Source organism: Alternaria atra, assembly GCF_907166805.1.
Source record: "Alternaria atra isolate CS162 genome assembly, contig: 23, whole genome shotgun sequence".
Classification (NCBI taxonomy): domain Eukaryota; kingdom Fungi; phylum Ascomycota; class Dothideomycetes; order Pleosporales; family Pleosporaceae; genus Alternaria; species Alternaria atra.
Window position 1 is genome coordinate 1,065,076 of NW_025091321.1, and position 20,108 is coordinate 1,085,183.

Consider the following 20,108-nt stretch of genomic DNA (forward strand, 5'->3'; position numbering starts at 1 on the left):
GTACAGAGCTGGTACTGTTTCTACACATTTGCCAAGATGTTTGGAACCTGCGTAGCAAAAGGATGTGTAAAATTTAATCTGTTTATGCTATTCGAACGGGATATCATACCATACCATACCATGCCAATGTCTACCCATTAATCTCATTGCAACCAAATTCCTGCCAAAGGTATCCTTACTCCCAGATGCTCGCGTTGCCTAGCTCGAATCCGAGCCGTCCCCAGATCAGCAAACCACCAACGCCGAAACTATGCATTCGCCATTTCATTGCAGACACAAGAGGCTTTTTGATAACACAAAGAAAGAAATGATTCGAGACACCACTAAACGTCTAGTGCATAAGCTCGACCGGTGGCCTGGCGGTGCTGACAGTCATGCCCTGCGCCTTCTGTGACGAGATTGGTCCTTCGATGCCTTCCATCGCATCAATGGGTGTCAACGGCTCAGGTGTCTCCGTTGTGTCTTCGACTGATATGGCTGGAAGGTTTGGCGAGTCACCGTGGTCTTCGGGGTGATAGACTACAGTCGTACTGCCAGTCCGCCTTCTTGTGATTTGAGCGCCTCCGTGATCGGTCTCAGGTGATGTAGCCTCATGGTTTGCGTGTAACCGCGCCAGCGCTGCTGCCAGGTCTTCTGGGTGCACAATCTTGTTCGGCGCATCCTCTTCCTTCATTTCCCAGCCCATCGGTGGTGAAGGTGGCGGCGAGATGAAGAATAGCCGGTCTGACTTTGGGAGGGCGAGGTGCTGGTCTGAGGGGTTCATAGGTGTGTTTACACCAAAGTATACGCGAATGCGATAGCCCATGAGTTGCTCGCCATCAAGGGCTTGTCGAACTTGTATCGCAGATTCAATGTCGAAGAAAGATACTACGATGCGACGGAAAGACTTGAGCGGCGCCCATGTGTGTACTTTGGCATGTTGGTCTATGGTTTCGCGGATCTCGGTGAGGGTTGATAGTTGGAAGATTTCGGGTGCCAGAAGGTTCTGAGTCCTGTTAGATGGCGTCGTTGAAGTTGACGAGTGCAACACTTACGGTTATGATGAGTGTGTTTGAGGGGGGTGATGGCTCGACCAGCGGGGGTAGGTCTGAGAAGTCGAGAGAAAGTGGCGACTTGCTGCGGGATGATGCGCGAGAGCGCTGCGGTGATGGCAGAGTAGCTTGCATGTTTGCAATCATTTGTGTTATGCAGGGACGTTCTGGGAGTCGGTTGTGGATGAGTAGCTGTGGTGAGTCGAAGGGCAATGTGTTGGCAGCGAGTGTCTTATATCAAAGTTCGCCTTCGCCGCGGTTGGTGGTTCCAGCTTCCGCATGCAAGCAGTGACGGTTGCTCCGCCTCAATCCGCCAAGGCTAGAGCTCCGGCCATCACAATTCCCGCGTCCATGTCCCATGTTCTGCTTCTTTCGCGCCATTTCCTGGGCGTTATTGCACTGCCCCGCCATCTTGCTTCCCAACGCACTGTGCTGTTAGAGGTCTCCGGACCTGGGTGGACGCGTCAATGATGGATTCAACTGACGATAGCACAAGACGCAGAGAAAAGGAGAGGGCCTCAGCCTCGCTGATGCTTAGTAGCCCTCAACTCAGCCTCATGTCGACGAAAGAAACATCCATCAGTGTCTCGCTGGTTCCACAAAACATCGTTTGCAGACTACTCAAGCACCGAGTCCACTGTTAGTGTCCGGCTTATCTATGTTGGGACTACACAGCATGCATACTACAATACCATCAGGGCCGTTGTCTTGTCCGACTAGGCGTGTAATAGGTCATCACTCGGCGGCAGACTCGTCAATCACATCTGCCATATGCATGCGACAATACGACGAGGACAACTGTCCAAGTCAGTCAGCTCACCCTGCAACACAGCCATAGGCGGTTTACGCCTAGGCCTTTGTCAACCGATGGTATCCTATAAACCTTAGGCTCATCGTCATGCCTCAAGTCAGGCTTGGAGCATATGCATCCTAGGAAAGCGTCTCATGTGTTCAACAGTAAGGCTGATCGAAGGTCACGCCCTGTCTCGTGACTGTCTCGAGCTCCGCGTACGCCGGGCACACCCGCAGATTATGAGGGCATGCACTTGCTTTACGGTTCTTCGTTTTCCTCAAACATCTAACGCGTCTGAGGCGATGGTTGATGTTATCACAGACTCTGCGTGTTCTAAGTCATAGTATTGCCAATCGCTCGCGAATGTGCTATCCAGAACACTATCGCGCTAACAAATTTTGACGTACAACGACATGACTCCGAATGTGGTTGTACATGCGGTGTAATCTCGCCGGCTGTTGGCCCGTATGATCAGAAGAATGACGGTGGAGTGGCTCTCGCAAGGTGTGGCGCAGATGTGGCGCATGCACCCAGACGCTAGGCTACGTTCGTTCCAGACTCACGTCAAAGAAACTCCATCAGGACGACAAGCCTAGCCAGCACACCCCCCACACACGTCAACACGTCTCTCTCCGCTTCCGAATCTAATCGCCTCACCACCTCGGTTCCATCTCGCGCTTCCCAAGCACTCAGCCCTCTCCTCCCTGAATCGACGACGCGATGGACTACGACCCAGATGGCGGCGCAATAAACGTCCGCTTCCTCGAGGTACACCGCCCGCCCTGTCTACCTCGGGACATTGAGCTAACACAGCCATGCGTAGGCCAACAGCCAGCGCGCCAACTTCATCGTCCAGAACTTCAATCTCGAAACCGCCAACTCACTCCGCCGGGTGATGCTCGCTGAGATTCCCACCCTTGCCATCGATGTCGTAGAAGTCTTCGATAACACATCCGTCCTCGCTGACGAGTTTGTCTGCCACCGTCTCGGTCTCATTCCTCTGTGCTCCAAAGGCGTCGACGACCTGTTATACTCGCGCGACTGCGACTGCGAAGGCTACTGCGACAACTGCGCTGTCGTACTCACTCTGAACGCAAAATGCACAGGCAGCGAGATCATGAAAGTGTATGCGCGCGATCTGGTGATTGAGTCTCGGACACCAAACGAGGATGTGGGAAAACCGGTCATCACTGATTCAGACGAGACGGGTAGTTGCATTGTCAAATTGAGGAGAGGACAAGCGATCAACATGAAGTGCATTGCAAAGAAGGGTATTGCAAAGGAGCACGCGAAGTGGGCGCCTAGTGCGGCCATCGGTTTCGAGTATGATCCGGCGAACAAGCTGCATCACTTGGATTACTGGCACGAGGAGGATGCGGACAAGGAATGGTATGTCTGATCCTTTACTTCTGAGACCATTTGATTAGGAAAAGAATAATCTGACAGTATCCAGGCCCAAAGACGAAGCTCGGATAAACCTTGACGGCGGCCCCCCGAACCCAGACGAACCCTTCAACTATGACGCTGTCCCAACCCGTTTCTTCTACGACGTCGAAACAGTGGGCGGTCTCGAACCTGATCAAATCGTCACACAAGGAATCTCTATCCTACAACGTAAGCTCGCCGAGATTATCAAAGAACTATCTGGTGGTGTTGGAGGCCCAGAGGACTTTGGTGGCGCACAAAGTCCAACTTTGAACGGTGCCGGATATGGCGATGCGGGCGGATATACCCCAGTCGGAGGACCGGGATACGGCGGCGCGAGTTCGTGGGGCGGCGCGGCACAAGGAGGGGCCACGCCCTACGGTGCTACACCCTACGGACAGAACTGGTAGACAAAGTGATTGGCGTGTCTGGTTGTACAACATTGCATGGGCTGGCGTTTTAAAAGGACGGGCATCAACAGACTGCTAAGACTGCCAAAGAACGCAGTAGCTTTTCCTTCACATTGGTGTTTGGCACAAAGAGAAGTTGCTAATCGCTTCCATGAATGGGTTGAAGTAATCACATTGATAATGCTGTGCTGCTCATGAGTTTGCTCTTTCGCTCGTAGTCTGTCATATCTAATATTACAATATGCGCAAAGCCATTTCATCGTCGTGCTTGCTCAACTTTTCCAAGATGCGTCTGAGAGGGGAATATATGTACAATGTCCGATGGAAAACAAAAGCGCACCTTGTGGGCAGCACGAAAACGCCATACCCCCCCAATGTGCCGTGTCAACCAGACATTGGAGCCGAACCGAAATAGTCATACACATGCGAATGATATGGGGGTGGCAGCGACAGAAGTCATGTACGATACTGTCGGCGTATATGAACGGCCGTCCCGCCTCGTCGAATCATGCGTTTAGGCGTTCTTTACAACGCCAACCTTGGCCGGTCGTAGTGTCCTTCCGTTGAGCTTGAAGCCCTTCTGCTGTGTGTGGAAGCAAGTGCCATCCTCCTTGTCCGGCTGCGGCGCCTGGAAAACAGCCTCGTGAATGTTTGGGTCGAACTTCTCTGCCGTCTCGCTGGGGTCGAATCGCTCCAAGCCGTGCTTCTTCAGCGTGTTGATGAGGATAGTGTCGGTCATCTTGATACCGTCGTGGAGAGCGATGAGGTCGGTGTTGTCCGACTTGAGCTTCTCTGCTGGGACGGTGCCCAGGGCGCGGTCAAGGTTGTCAACGGACTCTACAAGGTCGCGGGCGAAGCGCTGGATGGCGAAGTCTTTGGCGGCCTTGATTTCACGTTGTGTGCGTTCTTGGAGATTGCGGAAGTCGGCGACTGAGCGGAGATATTTGTCCTGAAGCTGAGTGTTAATCTTCTGTCTGTAAATACCTGACCAGCGTCGAAGCATACCTTGAGGTCGACAATTTCCTTGTCCTTCTTCTCCAGCTGTTCCTTCAATTGTGTTGCCTCGTTGTTCTCTGCGGGCGCTTCCTCCTTCTTTTCAGCGGCCTCTCCCTCCTTCGCCGGTGCAGCATCCGAGTACCATCGAATGGCAGGTGTGGCTACTGCTCTTGTGATGGGTGCTTGTTGACGTAGTGGCGCAAAAGGCCGTATTGAGCGGGCAGCCTGCTGTCTTGAGGCGCGGAGGATGGTTCTTTGCAACATGGTCTAGTATGTGATGTGAAAAGAAGCAGGAGATGCAAGGTGTATACGAAGGCGAAAGTGTAATCTGGATGTGTGATGCGATGATGTCGAGGACGTTCGAGAAAAATTCGGAGCAGATGTGACGAATGCCTGTGCTCCCAAACAGGGTCCAGTCTTTCCGTCCCGAGGTCGGATCCTTTCCGAACAATTGCCATCTGGTGATCGCACGTCTTTGACATGCTTCTCTCGAAGTCAATGCCATGATGCGTAATGCGTCCTTCGCCAGTCTTCTCCCTTCGCATACGCTCGTTTGTCTCTCGACATGACGTCGTCCCACCAGATGCCACCGTTCAAAAGCCCATCGAGGCAGCCTACTACCGCGGGGGCACATCACGAGCCGTGATTATACAACCGCAAGCTCTGCCTAAGCACCGCGCAAAATGGCCGACCATCTTCCGCCAGATTATGGGGAGTGGCGATCCTTATGGGCGACAACTTGATGGCATGGGTGCAGGCATATCGAGTCTTAGCAAAATATGCCTTGTAGAACCTTACGGGAAGAGGATTGCACTACCTGAGAGAGCCACTCGTTTTCGAACTGGGTTCGGTGGCATTGATGCAGCTCGTGAGAGTGCACAGGCTGCACAGGCTCAAGAAGGGGCGAAGTTGGCTGGGAACGAGCAAAACTTGGACATTGATTATACCTTTGTTGGCTTGGGCATTGAAAACGATGAAGTAGACGTCGCGGGCAACTGTGGAAACATGAGCAGTGCAATAGGTCCCTATGCTTACAATGCTGGTCTTCTCCCAGCCAGAGTGTATGCCCAAGGCGACGGAGAGGTCACTGTCAAGATACGGAACACGAATACCGGAAAGCTGATCGACTCCACCTTCGAGGTCATTGGAGCGCAGGCTGCGGTCGTGGGCGACTACAAGATTGATGGTGTGACCGGTTCCGGCTCAAAGATCAAGTTGGACTTCAAACATCCGTATGGCAGCAAGACCGGCAAAGTGCTACCAACTGGCAGGAGGGTGGACGATATTGGGGGCTACAGAGTGTCTTGCGTAGACGGCGCGAACCCATGTATCTTTATCCGAGCCGATGATGTTGGTGTAGACGGCACCATACTGCCCAACGACTTCAACAAGCTTCCAGATAAGCTTGCCTTACTCGAAAGTATACGTAAAGCCGCTGCCGTCGCCATGGGTATTGCGCCTACCGAAGACGATGTCCCTCGTACTATACCCAAGATCGGTCTCGTATCACAGTCGTCTTCGCATCCTGTATTGTCAGGGCAAACACTCAAGTCGTCACAGACGGACATTGTCATTCGCTTCCTTTCAGATACTCAGCCTCATCGGGCCATTCCCCTGACTGCTGCATTGACATCAGCAGTCGCGGCGCGTATTCCCGGAACTATTGTTGAGCAGATGCTGGCTCCCGAGCCGTTGATGGAGGGCGCCATAACGATCGGCCATGCAAGTGGTCGACTGCAGGTCAACGCCACTATGGACACGAAGAACAAACTCTATCCTGTTAGTGGCACGGTATATAGGACTGCCAAGAGATTGTTCGAAGGGAAAACATTCTGGTCGGACAAGACTGACAAGAGGGAAGAGGTTACTAAAACTGAGAGCCCCTACGGCAGTACTGGTAGACATTCCCTAGGTCTAGCTTTCATACTAGAGAACCGGGGTAAAAGCTCAGCCCATCTCTTCGAAGAACCAGCCGCGCAGTCAGAGCAACAACCTGAAGCAATCGAGCCCGACCTTGACCAAAACGCAGCTCATCAGCAAACTCTGGAACAAATCGAGCAAAACGAAGAATCTCAGCCAGAACAAAAAGCCCCCACCCTGAGTCACAGACCGCTTCCAGATCCGCATAGAAAACGACCCGACCTTAGACAGCAGACAGACAAAGAAGCTGCGCTTACATCTGCTCTTCAAGACCTCCATTCAGAATTGTCTACCCTTGTTTCTGAAAATAATATCGCGAGTACCGCCCAACACTCATCCTGCCTCCTCACTGCGGTTCTGAAAGCACATCGCTCGATCCAGATCAACGCTATCGCGCAGAGGCGTTCAGCGAAGAAAGCCGCGGACAAGGCGAAGAAGATGGAGAGGAAGAGGGAGAGTAATGGAGCAAAACCTGAGGTGGAAAGTGGGCAAGCGCGTCTAGACGATGACCGGGAGCAGGAGGAGGAGGAGTCGAGGCTGAGCAGGCAACCCCAGATCAACGCCTTAACACAAAGACGACCGTGGAGAAATGCTAGCGATAGGGCAAGGGAGACGAAGCATTTGATGGGGAACAGCGGAGAAAAGGATGAGGGCGTAGAATATAGGCGTAAAGCTGAGGGTGTGGCCAAGGCTGGGAGAGCAGCACGCGGAAAGGGGTTGAAGAAGAAAGAAGAGGGAACGAGGTGATGGGAGATCTAAGAAGACGAAGAGCACATTAGAACAATAGTTGGGCTGCAACTGCTCGATAGCAACACATCAAACATAAAGCCAGTTATGGATCAGAATCAGGACCTGGTGATACCCAGATTGGGAAGCTATTCTGCTCATCTCATACCACGTCGCCTTCCGCCCCCTAGAGACTACCTTTTACCTATCTGATCACCGTCCCTTGCCACTCAATACTACTAGCATAAGGGCCCTCTGGGGTATCACCTCCACCCAACAAGCTCATGGTTCCACTACCCATCAGACCACCGGAGCCCACGCTTCCCCGTCTGTCGCTGCATATCTCATGGAATCGAATCGCCATATCGCTAGCTGCAACGACAATGCAACCTTCCTCAACACCTCTTCTCGACCAGACCCCATCTTCACCCCTCGCTCTCCCACCATCGCCATCTCCATCTGTTGGCGGACCATTCGTCGGACCACCTGGGTAAGCGACTGCACATAGAGCCCGATTCTCATCGTACCACGGCACGGCAACGACTTGTTCGCAGCTAGGCCAAGCGAAAACAGCGACACGGTATGGGTGTTCGGGTTGCGCGAAGCCGAATGTTGCCGTTATCTCACGGCGAGTCTGGGACCAGATAAGACTTGTAACTTGAGCTGCGCAGTCGATGGTAGCAAGACACGTGCCTGAGCGTGTGTGGTAGAAGTGAATGCAGCGGTCGTTCGAGCCGCCGCCGATGGCTATAAGTCCACGTTGCCAGGGGCAGAATGCCATGGCTTTAACAGCAGCATTGAGTGTCCATGTGTGTTTCGCCGCTGTTTGCGCGAGATGTAGGACAGGGTTGTTATTGCGGTTGGCTACGGTATAAATGGACTCACCACGCACACCTTGACGGACATCCAATATAGTTGCTGTATTCTCGCTGGCAGGGTTCGGTCGAAGCACTTTCTCAGTCTCGAATAGATTACAATTGTTGTCGTTCCCTCCACTCGTGAAGAGCTCGCCGTCCGATGACCATGCTAAGCCGCAGATCTGTTGGCTGTGAATGGACAATCGAGCAAGTAAAGTCATGGCGCCGTTCCAGCCGAAGAGTGCACTGTGCGTCTCCGTAGGCCACTCAACGCTGTAGAAGTAGATGTGGCCAACCTCGTCTCCGATGAGCAACTCTTCGGTCGGTACATTCATTGCTCTATCCCGGAGAGAAGGTCGTTGCACGACAGTTGGCCTCCAGGAAACACACGACACAGGCTTGGGTTGCATAGCATCGAAGCGTGGCTCCGAGTCAAGCGGGCTCCAGAGTAAGATACGGCCATCGGCTCGTCCGACAGCAAGGATCGCTTGACCTCCTGATGTAGAGGAGAAGTCTAACGATGTAACATGCTGAACATCTGTAGGGCTGTTTGGTGGCACAGCATTAAGCGAGTCCGGCGTGTTAACGCCGCTTCTTTCAGACCATAGGTGGACGAAGTTTCCTAGGCCAACAGCCAGACATTTAGAGGTGTAGGAGTATGCAAGTAAGGTACAGTAATAATCGTCGCGAAGGTTAGGGGCATCGAGAACTGTGAGCGGTATTAGCATTCGCGAGTATCAGTATGCTAAGAACATATCTAAAAGGTAGAATCGGCACAGGTCTTAGCTTTGGTGGCGCTTTGCGAGAAGCTTGAATCCATGATTAGCAGGAACATAACGCGAAGAACTCCATGAAGAATGAAAACAAACTCGAATTGACTCCATCCTTGACCCAAGCTCCATCTCGCCAGACATGCGTAGCCTGTGATACAGGGCCAATATGTGGTGAGCTCGGGAAGGTTGGAAACGATGAGTGCTGGAGTATACGATCAGTTTGATCAATGTCAAGTGCTAGTGCGAGACGCCGCTCATAGGCTTCAAGCTCGGCATCGGGATCTGCTTGGTTTAGGAAAGCAGATTTGTACAGTGGCGCGTTTGTCCCACTACCGAGCATCCTACCTCTGCCAGTGGAGACCGCTACTACTGTGTCGCTCACAGCAGAAGGTCCACCGACGTTCCAGACGGCGCCAGCGCTGATCTGACGAGCGCCCAAGGTTGGAGGGTTGCGTCTAAAGTTGACATTCCTTCTGTTCGCATTGGTACGCCCTGAAACCACAGAGTGTGCCTCCCTGAGTCCGCGTAGTTCTTCGTTCATGCGACCACTTCTGCACAGTCGGCGACTGAAAGCATCTGCACCTGTGTGAGTACCGCGGTTGGAATTTTGTTCCTTGTTCCGACGTTCTGCAGGACTGTTAAGCTCGAAGCTTTCTCGAGTAACAGCGGGTGGCCGGCGGCCGGCGATAAAGCGATCTGGCGTACTGGTCTGGTTTGGACGAGGTGATGCTAACAAGCCACCTCGTGCCACCCATTGACTGGGTCTCAGGGAAGAGCTGGCATAGCGTAGAGGAATTCGGCGAAGCTTTGCTGGCGGAGACTTCTGCTCAGTAGATGCGTTAGTGTAGCGCAGGGATGTTGAAGTTAAGCTTTCAAATGTAGTGACGGTGTCTGTAGGGCTTGGCGAAGGAGATGGTGCGCGGCTCAAGCCATCAACCAGGCTATCTGAAGAGCTGCAAATGCTGCGCCTTCGTTTGCTTGAAGGTGATTCATCTCGAAGCGGATTGGAGTTGCAGGCTTTCACTGGAAGAAAGAGATCCTCGTTGTCAAGACGCTTTACGCCTCTAATAAGCGCCGAGGGAGCGTGTAAGCGAGCGAGCGCAACAGAGCGTTTCAAGAAAGAAGGATCGAAGTCAGTGGATCCGGGATAGTTTAAATGAGTCTTATGGCTTGATTGTACTGATACAGCTTCATTTTTAATCGGACTAAGGTCCAGGGTTGACAGCGCCTCGAGACGGGAAAGAAACTTTGACTTCCTAGGAGAAGACGGCGGAGTTATGCAGGAACTGGTGACGCCACTGTCGATATCTCTGACGAATTGACAGCTGCGACTTTTGCGAGGAGACTGAGGTGTCCTAGGCGACGCCTAGTCTTCAGTGCTAACAGTCTTGGTGGGGGACAGCGGCGGTGTGAGATAGCCAAACTGAGATGAAGATACTTCGTCGTCAGTGTCGTTCATGTTGGAGCAGCTTGCGTCAAGATGAGTGAACTGGAGAGCTAAGCGGTGAGCTTCAGCACACGTGAAGCCGTCCAAAGAAGAGGAGCTAGGGAGACCGGAGGTACTGCCTGATGTCCCGGTGCTATCGCTGCGAGGTTAGTAATGCAATGATGGGTGAAGGTCTTAGGATGTTCGCAGCATATCAAGGATTGACAGATGGGGCGAGTGTTTGACGGCAACCTTCCGCGAGGGATGACGGAGGGGCAGGAGCTCCACTCGTGTAGTGGGGCAACATCCCGCCGAGGCTGCAGTCTCAGGAAACAACGGCCAAGCGTTCTCAACCGCGCAGGAATACATGGCAAGTGTATGTTGACATGAGGGTCGGTTGATGATGTTCGCTGACATGTATAGCACGGTATATCTCGCGGGTCAGGCCCGGTAATCCGATCAGAAGAAGCGCGACAGAAGGAGCTTCAACAAATCGCGGATTACAAAGGTTTGGCCGATCTGGTGAACACAAAGGTATGGGAATCAAAATCAGGTTGCGTTGATTGCTGTTGAAAATCACTCTTCAGGTTGCAGAGAAGCAGTATACCATCGAGGTCTTGGGCCTTGTCACCAAACTTTTGAACGAGAACCCCGAATATTACACGATATGGAACCACCGAAGACGCGTCTTGATGGCGCTGGTAACGTCAGACACTCCTGAGCAACCGCCGGACGACCTCTTGCAGGGCGACCTGCAGCTCACGTTTGCGCTGTTACGGAAATTCCCCAAGTGCTATTGGATATGGAACCACAGAAACTGGCTTCTGCGTGAAGGGGAGGCGCTGATGGGCGCGGAAGCAGCACATAAGCTTTGGTCAGGAGAACTACAACTCATAAACAAGATGTTACACGCAGACAGTCGCAATTTTCATGCTTGGGGCTATAGACGCTTCGTGGTGTCGCAGATCGAGCGCCTGGCCACATCTGAAGACATTCCCGCGACCGGTATTACCCCAAGAAGCCTTACAGAGTCCGAGTTCGAGTACACGACCAAAATGATCAAGACCAATCTATCCAACTTCTCCGCCTGGCACAACCGCAGCCAGCTTATCCCCAAGATTCTCTACGAGCGCCATGCAGACGCCAAAGCGCGCCGCGCATTCCTCGACTCAGAACTAGCTCTGATATGCGAAGCCATAAACACCGATCCTTTCGATCAGTCTATATGGTTCTACCACCAGTACCTCCTCTCGATATTGTCTCCGTCATGTCCACCGGATTCGCTTGTCGTTCAGGACCTGACCAACGGCGAGCGACAAAAATACTACGAGCACGAGATGGAGTATATCAGGGAGATATTGGAGGACGAGGCGGATTGCAAGTGGATATACGAGGCGCTGCTTGGACTTGCAGAGGCGTACTTGGACGTGGACGCAGGAACCGGATCGTTTACAACAAAAGATATGAAGTCGTGGCTAGACGAGCTGAAGCGTTTAGATCCGCTGCGGCGGGGGCGGTGGGATGATCTCGAGCGTCGACTGAATCTTTAAATGCCATCTACAATACCCATCAGGGCTTGCCTTTGGGATGTTTAACGTTGCTAGTCGCCGTCGCACTTTCCGACTTGTTGTCCTTCTTCCATGCCCAGAGTCCGAGCTTGTTCGACCACGAGTTATCAGCAGGTGCAGAGGCTACGGCCTCCTCTTTCGTAGTCTGTAGCTGTGTGGAAGGCGAGGAAGCTATGCTACTCGAGGCTGCGGGTGTGGGATTTGCGGTGCTTGCAGCAGCGGCAGCGGCGAGTTCCCTGGAACAAGTGTGAGTGTGAGTGAACGCAAGAGAAAGCGCATGTGGAGCCTGTGTACCGTTTGTACTCTTCCTCCATTCGTGCTATTCGTTGTTTCTTGAACTCTCCATCAAAGGTAGCTACTCCAATTGATACACCAACTATCGTCGCCAGCGCGACTGGAAGAATACGCCCCGCCATTTTGTTTGCTCGCTGCGCGGATTGCTGGTTCTCGAATTTGGCGTGTATGACGAAAGCACTTCCGCGGGCAAAAAGTTCAGCCCTCTTCCGCCCCCAGCACGCGCTAAGCGGAGCACGGGACGACGCGCCATGCCATCAACCATCACCCAAAACCTCACCCCGCCAGCCTCGAACTCCGGTACGACATGCAGGCGCGTCCAAATGTTCAAATGGCGACAGAAAGGTTTTGTCCAGGACTCGGATGAGGAAGAAGACGAGTCTCAGCTTGAGAGTCAGGGTTCCAGGCAGAATGTTAGCCTGGGTGGACGCGTCGAGCGCGTCGAAGATGGCGTCGACGCGATCAGACGGCATGAAGAGGCTACGGAAGCGGAACGAGGGGTTGACAGAGAAGATAGAGGAAAGAGCCATGCTTTGCAAGATACTGGAGGGGTAGAAGAGCAGGACAAGGTTGTTACGACGCCCACCAAACGTTGCTCGCCCAGACGTCCCACGCCATCTCCCTTCACGCCCAAATCCACGCATAGTGTCAGACGCGAGCTCACCGAGAGTCCCGATCCGCTACTAGGCTCACCTATGCCAATCAATCGACGTACTATACGACCTCCTCCATCATCCCAGCGCCTGACATCGCCAATCTTCCAGCCAAGCTCCGCCGTATCCATACCTCAACTTGACGACCATCATGCCGTGCCTAATTCCGGCGACTCGATCGTTCCAATACAACCAATCACTGCGGGAGATACAGGAAATCCCAAACAGGCTTCAGGGCTACTTCATAAATTCGGCATCGCACCGTTGTCTGATAATTCCGACGATGATTCCTCAGATCTCTCAGATCCACCGACGGATATTGAGTCGCCTCCCATTGCTTTTGCCGAGCCCCATCGACGTACGGCAGTTCAGGTGGTCATACCAGCCTCGGCCGCTTTGCAGAGACAGATTGCCGACGATAGAGCAAGACGTGAATTGCGCCAACGGAAGCCCATTCAAATGCATCCGTATGCGTTGGAGGGAGAGATGTATCGAAGAGAGGTACAGAGCAGAGGGCTGAAGCCTGTGCGAAGGGAGCGGTCACGATCCCCCCAGGGCCATCGTAGACAGCAGAATGACGAGACCCAGGAGCAGGAATTCAATCCGAATGAAAGCCCTATGAGCAGCCCCCCAGATGTTGAAATACCTGTTTCCACACCTATAATACCACGGCCGAGGAAAGACCCTATTCATCGCCCTGCTTCCGGCTTTGCAAGACGTATTTCGTCTACACAACTCCGTCCTCCTCATGCAGCCAAGCGTAGAAAGCTCAATATCTCGTCCACTCAGGCTATAGCGGCACCAACAAGTATTTTCGAAGACGGTGACATGCGGCGTGATATCTGGTCAATCCCTCCAAATTCACCTCCATACTCAAGCAGTCCGCCGTTGAACGGGAACACGTCAGCTCGCCGTCCAGGCACGCTACGTATAACGACACCAGCACCCAACTTGCCTACACCTTCCACCTCATCAGTCATGCAAGAAGATCCTCAAACCCTGCTGGGATCAGATTTTGAGCAGGCCACACGGAGTATACACAGGTCTGGTGGACAGCTTCGTCGACCGACAAGAGTAGTGTTAACAGATAGCTCATCTTCGGCCGCAGAGTCTGCTAGTGAAGCAGAGAAAAGCGATAATGAGATCAGATACGCAGGCAGAAAGATCAAGGGAGTGCTGCCTGCCTCTTGGTTGCGACAAGATCGTCAGGCACAAGAGCGACGGCAGGCTGAGCAACGCGAACGAGACCGGGCGCGTATGAACGCAGCTGTCTCCCCTGCGCCGACTGCGCCCGTGCGTGGGGTTGCTCAAAGGATTATGAGACCTGCCGGCCAAACCCGACAAAGTCCAGCTTCTAACACACCGTCAAGAAGCCCTGTCGTCATATCTGACGATTCAGATGATGGGCCAAGACCTCCTGTTCCCCAATCTTTGCAGAAGGTGCACGACTCTGTGGCCGATGCGTCTGCACTAGCTGCAATGTTTGAGGATCGTTATGCTGATGACAACTTGTCAGACATGGAGCACGATCGTCTACTCCTTCCGACGCTCGGTGGAACCGGACCAAAGCGGAAAAGACAGACCAAGCTTACAGACGCGTTTGGAAAACCTAAGAAAGTGAGATCATCAGATGGCGTGGGAAAGGGTGTAGCGAACGAAAGAGGACTGTCTGGGGTACAATCTGGGAAAGGAAAGCATGCCAGTTCCAGAAAACCACGCAAGACTCCTCTGCCTGCCATGAGTGTCATCGATGTTGACTTTTCGCCATCTCGGCGAGCTGATGAAATACCGCAATTCCTCAGGATCGCCAGACGGCAAGCCCTCCAAAGACCAGATTTAGCCCGTCAACGCCCACGAAACAAACAGATACGACTCCATAATGCCGAGGATACAGAAGAAGCCAACATGACTCTCCAACAATGGCGGCAAGGAACGCTAAAACCAAAAGCAAACGTCACGCCGTGGCAACGAAAACCACGGCATCCTTTGACCAACAGGATCGATAATCAGCAGCTTGCAGAGCAGCGTTCAGCGACTGATGGAGGATCTTTAAAAGAACTCGACATGCGATCCGAAGCCGCAATGGACGTCTCTCGCCCACGCTCACGTAAATCCGTCCCTACGGGCCTTCATATATTCCAACGCTCCACGACTCAGACTCAGACTAAAACATCCACACAAAGAGGAAAAAAACGTGCCCAGCCAAACAAGGATCCAAGACGGGTTGTGCGTCGGGCGCCTCTTCCTTTCAGAGCCGCGCAACTAGAAGGTGATGAAAACGACTTTGGCCGCGGCCACAGGAAGATCGCATTCGAAAAGGGCCTACTTCGTGTTGATCAGCAGTTTGGTCTTCAGCTTCCCAGTGAACAGCCTTTCGTAAACCCACAGTTAGCTCGATATCTCGCAGACGACAGCACTGAACTGCCGCCCCTCCCTTCTGCGATAGACGTAGGAGAAAACCAAACAGAAAACTCAAGACCGCAGCAACCTCCATACAAGAAACGCCTGAAGCGAAAGGTCCAAGCGCAAAGAATTGATGTCGACGCACGAGAATATCGTCAGCCGAGCGAGCCGACAGTTCAGGAGATACTTCAAACTACTGACGTTCTTCAAGTACAGGAAGCCAAAAGCGAAGAAGGCTTGCCAATACTCCATGGCTTGGGTCCTCATGGCACTCGGTACCCCATCACGTTCGATGTTTACTCGCTTGCAGCCGACACATACTTTCACTCGTCTACTTTCATCGGGTCCGACGAATTTCGCCGAGCTTTACTCGTCGGCAAGTCCAACGGTCGCAATCTTGACGATATGGCTGGTTATTGCACCATTAGTCATGGTGCGCTGTCTATCAGATGTGGTCCATGGAACGACGAGACGTTCTCAAAGTTGCAGGATCTTGTGAAAGCGGTGTCTGAACCTCTGGAAAATCAGGGATCTGAATCTGACACCCCATCATCAGTCTACGAAAGCCTGACGCATTTGGTTCGATTGGTACGGTCACTCATCAGCTACGTAACCGATCATCTCAGCTTCTTGGACCCGATTGATCGAAATGACTATGTGTCCAAGTTGATGCGGCTATGTCAATCACTCTTTGACAGCTTGTTGGTTGCCCAAAGTGTTACCAATGGTCAGATTCCTAGCCTTGTTCATGGTGTCATACGTGCTATGGCCTACCTCCTCGTTGCAAGTTTTCAGGCTCATTGCATTGCTCAACACCCCACTATTGATCAAGGCAAACAAGTCGAGGTCGTTGGTCTTGTGAAAAGCTTGTCCAAGAATGTCATTACGCAGCTGGTGCGACATGGTATACCCAGTCTGGGCAAATTTCTGGAGCAAAATAAGCGACATTCCGTACGCGAGAAGGGGATACAGGAGACCGAAGTTGTTGTTGAAAGTGTGGTCATCTGCATGCACGTATTGGATGAGATGGACATGCCAGGATGTAGTTTTTGGGATTTGGTCAGCCACGACTTTGGTTCCAAATTCGCTATCGCTACCTCTTTGCCTATCTTCGAAACTACCTGGGCCTCGATATTCACTTTCCTTCCCTACAACGAGATCGATCCATCCGGCATACCGCTCAGGAGCCGGCGAGAGACCTTTCAAAGGGACAATTGGACGTGCATCCGAGATCTCTTGCGCCGATTATTCGAGTTATACCCCAGTACCCACAGGAAGTACAGCACGTCACTCAATGAATATGTGCGTGCCAACCTCACACGATGCCATCGATTGATCACTCACTGGCATTGGAGTCGTCCGGAGCTGATGCTCAATGCCGTATTTGATTTCTTCGGCAAAAACGGCCTCAAGAGCCTGCGACGGGAACCAAGTATCGGATCAGTACCTTTTCTCAATAATCTCGCAACAAGTCCATCGTTCAATGTCGAGCAGAACGAGAACTCCTTCCACATCGCATTGAAATGTCTTGCTTTGGGCCTTCAGGGTATGACGCAGGCCTATCCCGAGAAGAAGATTCGCAGCTTTGTCTTTCGCTCTTTACCTAACCATGGGCGTGCTTATCCAAAAGACCAGCCCTTGGACGAAGAGAATCTGGCAGCACTCCGCAACCATCATGACCTACTTTCTACGCTCTACTGGGCTGCGCCACCAACCTGTCGACCAAAGCTAGATCATATTCGCGATCTTGTCAACCATGAGAGCTCTCACCGCGAGGCATGTAGAGTCAGCGTTCGAGCCTGGGCCAACCTCACTACATTTCAGCTGTCGACCGAGGAGCCGTATACCTCTGCCCAGCCATTTGCGTTATGGCACAAGGACATTATGCACCAAACGCTAAGACAGTACAAGCTGGCCAAAACAGAAGCAGATGATTACTTGAAGTCTGGCGTTCTGGATGGTACTACTGATGTCTCTGCAATCATGGTCCGCCAAACGATGGAGAGGAACCAAGAGCAGGTCATTGCGACACTACGAGACTGCATTGCTGGGATGAATAGAGCAACCCAGCATGCAAGAGATCAGTCATCTGTGAGGACCTTCCTCATTGATTCCGACATCATGCGTCTGCTTGAGCTCCCTCATCTGGAAGACCGTCGCCTTGTCAACGTCATTCGCGACACCATGAAGGTTCTTCAGGATTATGCAAAGTTACAAAAAGCCCACTCAAAGAAGGACACAAGTCAACAGACAAGTGAGGAAAGCCAAGATTACGGTGACTTCCCTGATATGGATGATTTGGAAGATATCGACTTTGACGTCCCTGCAAAGGTGGTCCAGCAATCATGTCTCGACTTCATTCAGACGCCCCTCTGGCATCTACTGTCTAACGCTTTTGGTGCGGAAAACTCACCCGACGAGAATCTCCTCATGGACTGTATCGATACATGGGTTCGGATCGCAGAAGCCCAGGTAGCATTAGGTGAAAGATCATGGTCATACTACCTGGATTCGTTCAGTCAAGTATCGTGGAAACAGCTACGACACACCGAGCAGACCCGCAAGTTCGGTCCATACTTCATGGCCGCCCTCATCGACTGCGACTCAGCCGCCTACAAGGAGCATCGCCACGATTTCTTCCAAGCCCTGATGGTATGCTTGATCGAACGAGAGTCGATGCTTAGGTTCCAACATCGACTGTTATATGCCATTGCGCGAACGGATGATCATCATCCGCTTATGCAGAACCTACCCTTCTTCCGCGATCTGGAAACCAATGAGTGGGACATCACCGCCGATACTTTACGTACGCGGCGCCTCGCACTGATATCCAGCATTCTCTCCAACATGCGCGAGGATGTTCGGACCATTACTCAAGCTGAGCCGGCGCGCCTTGGTGATACGAAGAGATTGTATGCGTCGATGCTGAAGGACTTCATGACAACCATGAAGTACAACTATCAGCAGCTTCGTCAAGGCACGACGGTGACCGGCGCATATGTCGAGTTCGTGCAGAAGATTGTTCAATTCCTCAAGCAATACACGAGCGATATATGTTCTGTGCTACCCTTCTTCACGGACTCCGTCGCTTTTCCACTACCGGCTGGGGATCCCACGTATGTTGTGGCTCGCCTTTGTGGGTACGCGCCTAAGCTATCAGACTTAGGAACTGCGAAACAACTATCAGTATTCATACAGACGGTCGTGCAACAGGCCGCTGCCGACAACCAGCAGATGTATCTTGTCAACCAGCTGACGACTGCTCTGTGTACTGACGAGGCTCCGACTGTCGATAGGGTCGCATTGCGATCAATACTGCTGCAAGGTGTCCTTCCGGCATACCTGGAAGAAGCGTTTTCATCAAGCACAGCTATAGCTATCGCTACACCAATACTACAAGCGCTTCCCTGGATCCTGGACACAATGATTTTTGATCTTCGTGTCACGCAACCTGACAGCCTCGCATCCATCATTGGCTGTATTGTGTCGGTTTCGCATGCCTTCATCCGCGGAACAGAACAGCTCAAGGATAACCAACGTTGGCTCCAACAACCCCACGTCATCGCTGCGCTTGCACACATGCTGAGAGTCATGGTATCAATTCTCTCACCACTCGAATACATATGCAGTCGCACCATGCCCTCCGCACATCTCAACGAACCACCGCTCATCACATACATGGACCAGCTCAGCATCTTCATCACCCAACTTCTCGAAGGCACAACGCCCGAGACGATTCCCTCCTATGCCGGCGATGCACATGCGCCACCCCAGGAGAAGCAGCACACAGAACTACTAGCCTTCTGCCGACGCGGCTTGGAAGATGGTCTGAGAACAAACTGGAGCGAGAGCAGCGGCTCTATATGGTTTGGCCAAGGTCATGCTCGCAGAGAAGTGCTCTTCGATATTGGAAGTGCGGAAGAGGAGCGGGTAAGACTGGAAGGTGAGATTCAAAGATTTCAATCTGTGTTGAGGGATATATACCGCGATGAAGAACGATCATGCCATGATGACGAAGGGGAAGGGAACTTTGCGTACGATTTTGTAGTTTAGCGATTTGAATTTAGCGGCATAAAACGGCGTGAATTGGTCTCTTTTAGTTACATAAGTAATCATATCAACAATCAAACGAGAACAGCATGTCATTGATGGCTATATGCATTATGGTTCGGCGCCCGACGGTGTAAATAGGCGGTTCTCATAACGTACAAATTTTACATTCAGAAAGTGGTACATATCACAACTACCATTTCATTCCTGCTTCCTCCATATGCTGCTTTGGCTTCGGTACGTTTGAACGGATCAACCCGATAGCTGAGCTGATACCCTTCTCCGACATGCCCATCTTGTTGTCCAAATATGCGCGCTGCTGTGCGGCCTCGACTGGCTCAGCCGCAACAAATGCAACCTCCTGCTCGGCCATCTCGGTGACGACCAAGGGCGAGAGAACCAGATCAGGGAGTGGTTCGACAAGATGGCGCTCAATCACAGCCTTGGTAATGGCGTTGACAAAGTACTTCATCTTGTCCTTATGCGCGCTGCGTGTCGAGAGCCTCTTGGCTAGAGAAAACGTCCATGACAGGCTCGAGGGATCGCTCCATAGCCGCCAGGAGCTTGGTAGTATCAACCTTTCCAAGTGGAAGACTTACTGAGCGCGGAAAAAGTGGAGGGATGCCATGTTCGAAAGGTCCAAGTTGGCAAAACAGGGCGGTGTATTAGTCCTAGGAATTGACATGGCATACGAAGGGTTACAGTGAAATGCAAAGTAGTGCATCTACGCAAGGTACTTATGTGAGATGGAACACTGGCCTACTATGTGCGGTGTGCTGGAAA

The 20,108-nt window shown here is 52.3% G+C and overlaps 9 protein-coding genes across 9 annotated transcripts; 4 read left to right on the forward strand and 5 right to left on the reverse strand.

Moving 5' to 3' along the window:
- Window positions 1–331: 331 nt before the first annotated feature.
- On the reverse strand, window positions 332–1,166 carry ALTATR162_LOCUS3934 (uncharacterized protein; the record flags this gene model as incomplete). Its single annotated transcript, XM_043311544.1, has 2 exons — window positions 332–985; window positions 1,035–1,166. The coding sequence occupies 2 exons, from the start codon at window positions 1,164–1,166 to the stop codon at window positions 332–334; spliced, it is 786 nt and encodes a 261-aa protein (XP_043167479.1).
- A 1,378-nt stretch (window positions 1,167–2,544) lies between these two features.
- On the forward strand, window positions 2,545–3,659 carry ALTATR162_LOCUS3935 (uncharacterized protein; the record flags this gene model as incomplete). Its single annotated transcript, XM_043311545.1, has 3 exons — window positions 2,545–2,592; window positions 2,648–3,213; window positions 3,278–3,659. 3 exons carry the CDS (start codon window positions 2,545–2,547, stop codon window positions 3,657–3,659), a joined length of 996 nt encoding a protein of 331 aa, XP_043167480.1.
- Window positions 3,660–4,173: 514 nt separating this feature from the next.
- On the reverse strand, window positions 4,174–4,919 carry ALTATR162_LOCUS3936 (uncharacterized protein; the record flags this gene model as incomplete). Its single annotated transcript, XM_043311546.1, has 2 exons — window positions 4,174–4,608; window positions 4,665–4,919. 2 exons carry the CDS (start codon window positions 4,917–4,919, stop codon window positions 4,174–4,176), a joined length of 690 nt encoding a protein of 229 aa, XP_043167481.1.
- A 249-nt stretch (window positions 4,920–5,168) lies between these two features.
- Window positions 5,169–7,322, forward strand: ALTATR162_LOCUS3937 (uncharacterized protein; the record flags this gene model as incomplete). The annotated part of the gene is made up of 1 exon (XM_043311547.1): window positions 5,169–7,322. The coding sequence occupies one exon, from the start codon at window positions 5,169–5,171 to the stop codon at window positions 7,320–7,322; it is 2,154 nt and encodes a 717-aa protein (XP_043167482.1).
- Window positions 7,323–7,506: 184 nt separating this feature from the next.
- On the reverse strand, window positions 7,507–10,390 carry ALTATR162_LOCUS3938 (uncharacterized protein; the record flags this gene model as incomplete). Its single annotated transcript, XM_043311548.1, has 3 exons — window positions 7,507–8,867; window positions 9,028–9,754; window positions 10,316–10,390. 3 exons carry the CDS (start codon window positions 10,388–10,390, stop codon window positions 7,507–7,509), a joined length of 2,163 nt encoding a protein of 720 aa, XP_043167483.1.
- Window positions 10,391–10,724: 334 nt separating this feature from the next.
- On the forward strand, window positions 10,725–11,907 carry ALTATR162_LOCUS3939 (uncharacterized protein; the record flags this gene model as incomplete). The annotated part of the gene is made up of 3 exons (XM_043311549.1): window positions 10,725–10,733; window positions 10,781–10,891; window positions 10,945–11,907. The coding sequence occupies 3 exons, from the start codon at window positions 10,725–10,727 to the stop codon at window positions 11,905–11,907; spliced, it is 1,083 nt and encodes a 360-aa protein (XP_043167484.1).
- Window positions 11,908–11,926: 19 nt separating this feature from the next.
- Window positions 11,927–12,341, reverse strand: ALTATR162_LOCUS3940 (uncharacterized protein; the record flags this gene model as incomplete). Its single annotated transcript, XM_043311550.1, has 2 exons — window positions 11,927–12,161; window positions 12,220–12,341. The coding sequence occupies 2 exons, from the start codon at window positions 12,339–12,341 to the stop codon at window positions 11,927–11,929; spliced, it is 357 nt and encodes a 118-aa protein (XP_043167485.1).
- Window positions 12,342–12,470: 129 nt separating this feature from the next.
- ALTATR162_LOCUS3941 (uncharacterized protein) lies at window positions 12,471–19,328 on the forward strand (the record flags this gene model as incomplete). Its single annotated transcript, XM_043311551.1, has 1 exon — window positions 12,471–19,328. One exon carries the CDS (start codon window positions 12,471–12,473, stop codon window positions 19,326–19,328), a length of 6,858 nt encoding a protein of 2,285 aa, XP_043167486.1.
- A 190-nt stretch (window positions 19,329–19,518) lies between these two features.
- On the reverse strand, window positions 19,519–19,797 carry ALTATR162_LOCUS3942 (uncharacterized protein; the record flags this gene model as incomplete). The annotated part of the gene is made up of 1 exon (XM_043311552.1): window positions 19,519–19,797. One exon carries the CDS (start codon window positions 19,795–19,797, stop codon window positions 19,519–19,521), a length of 279 nt encoding a protein of 92 aa, XP_043167487.1.
- Between the last annotated feature and the right edge of the window lie 311 nt (window positions 19,798–20,108).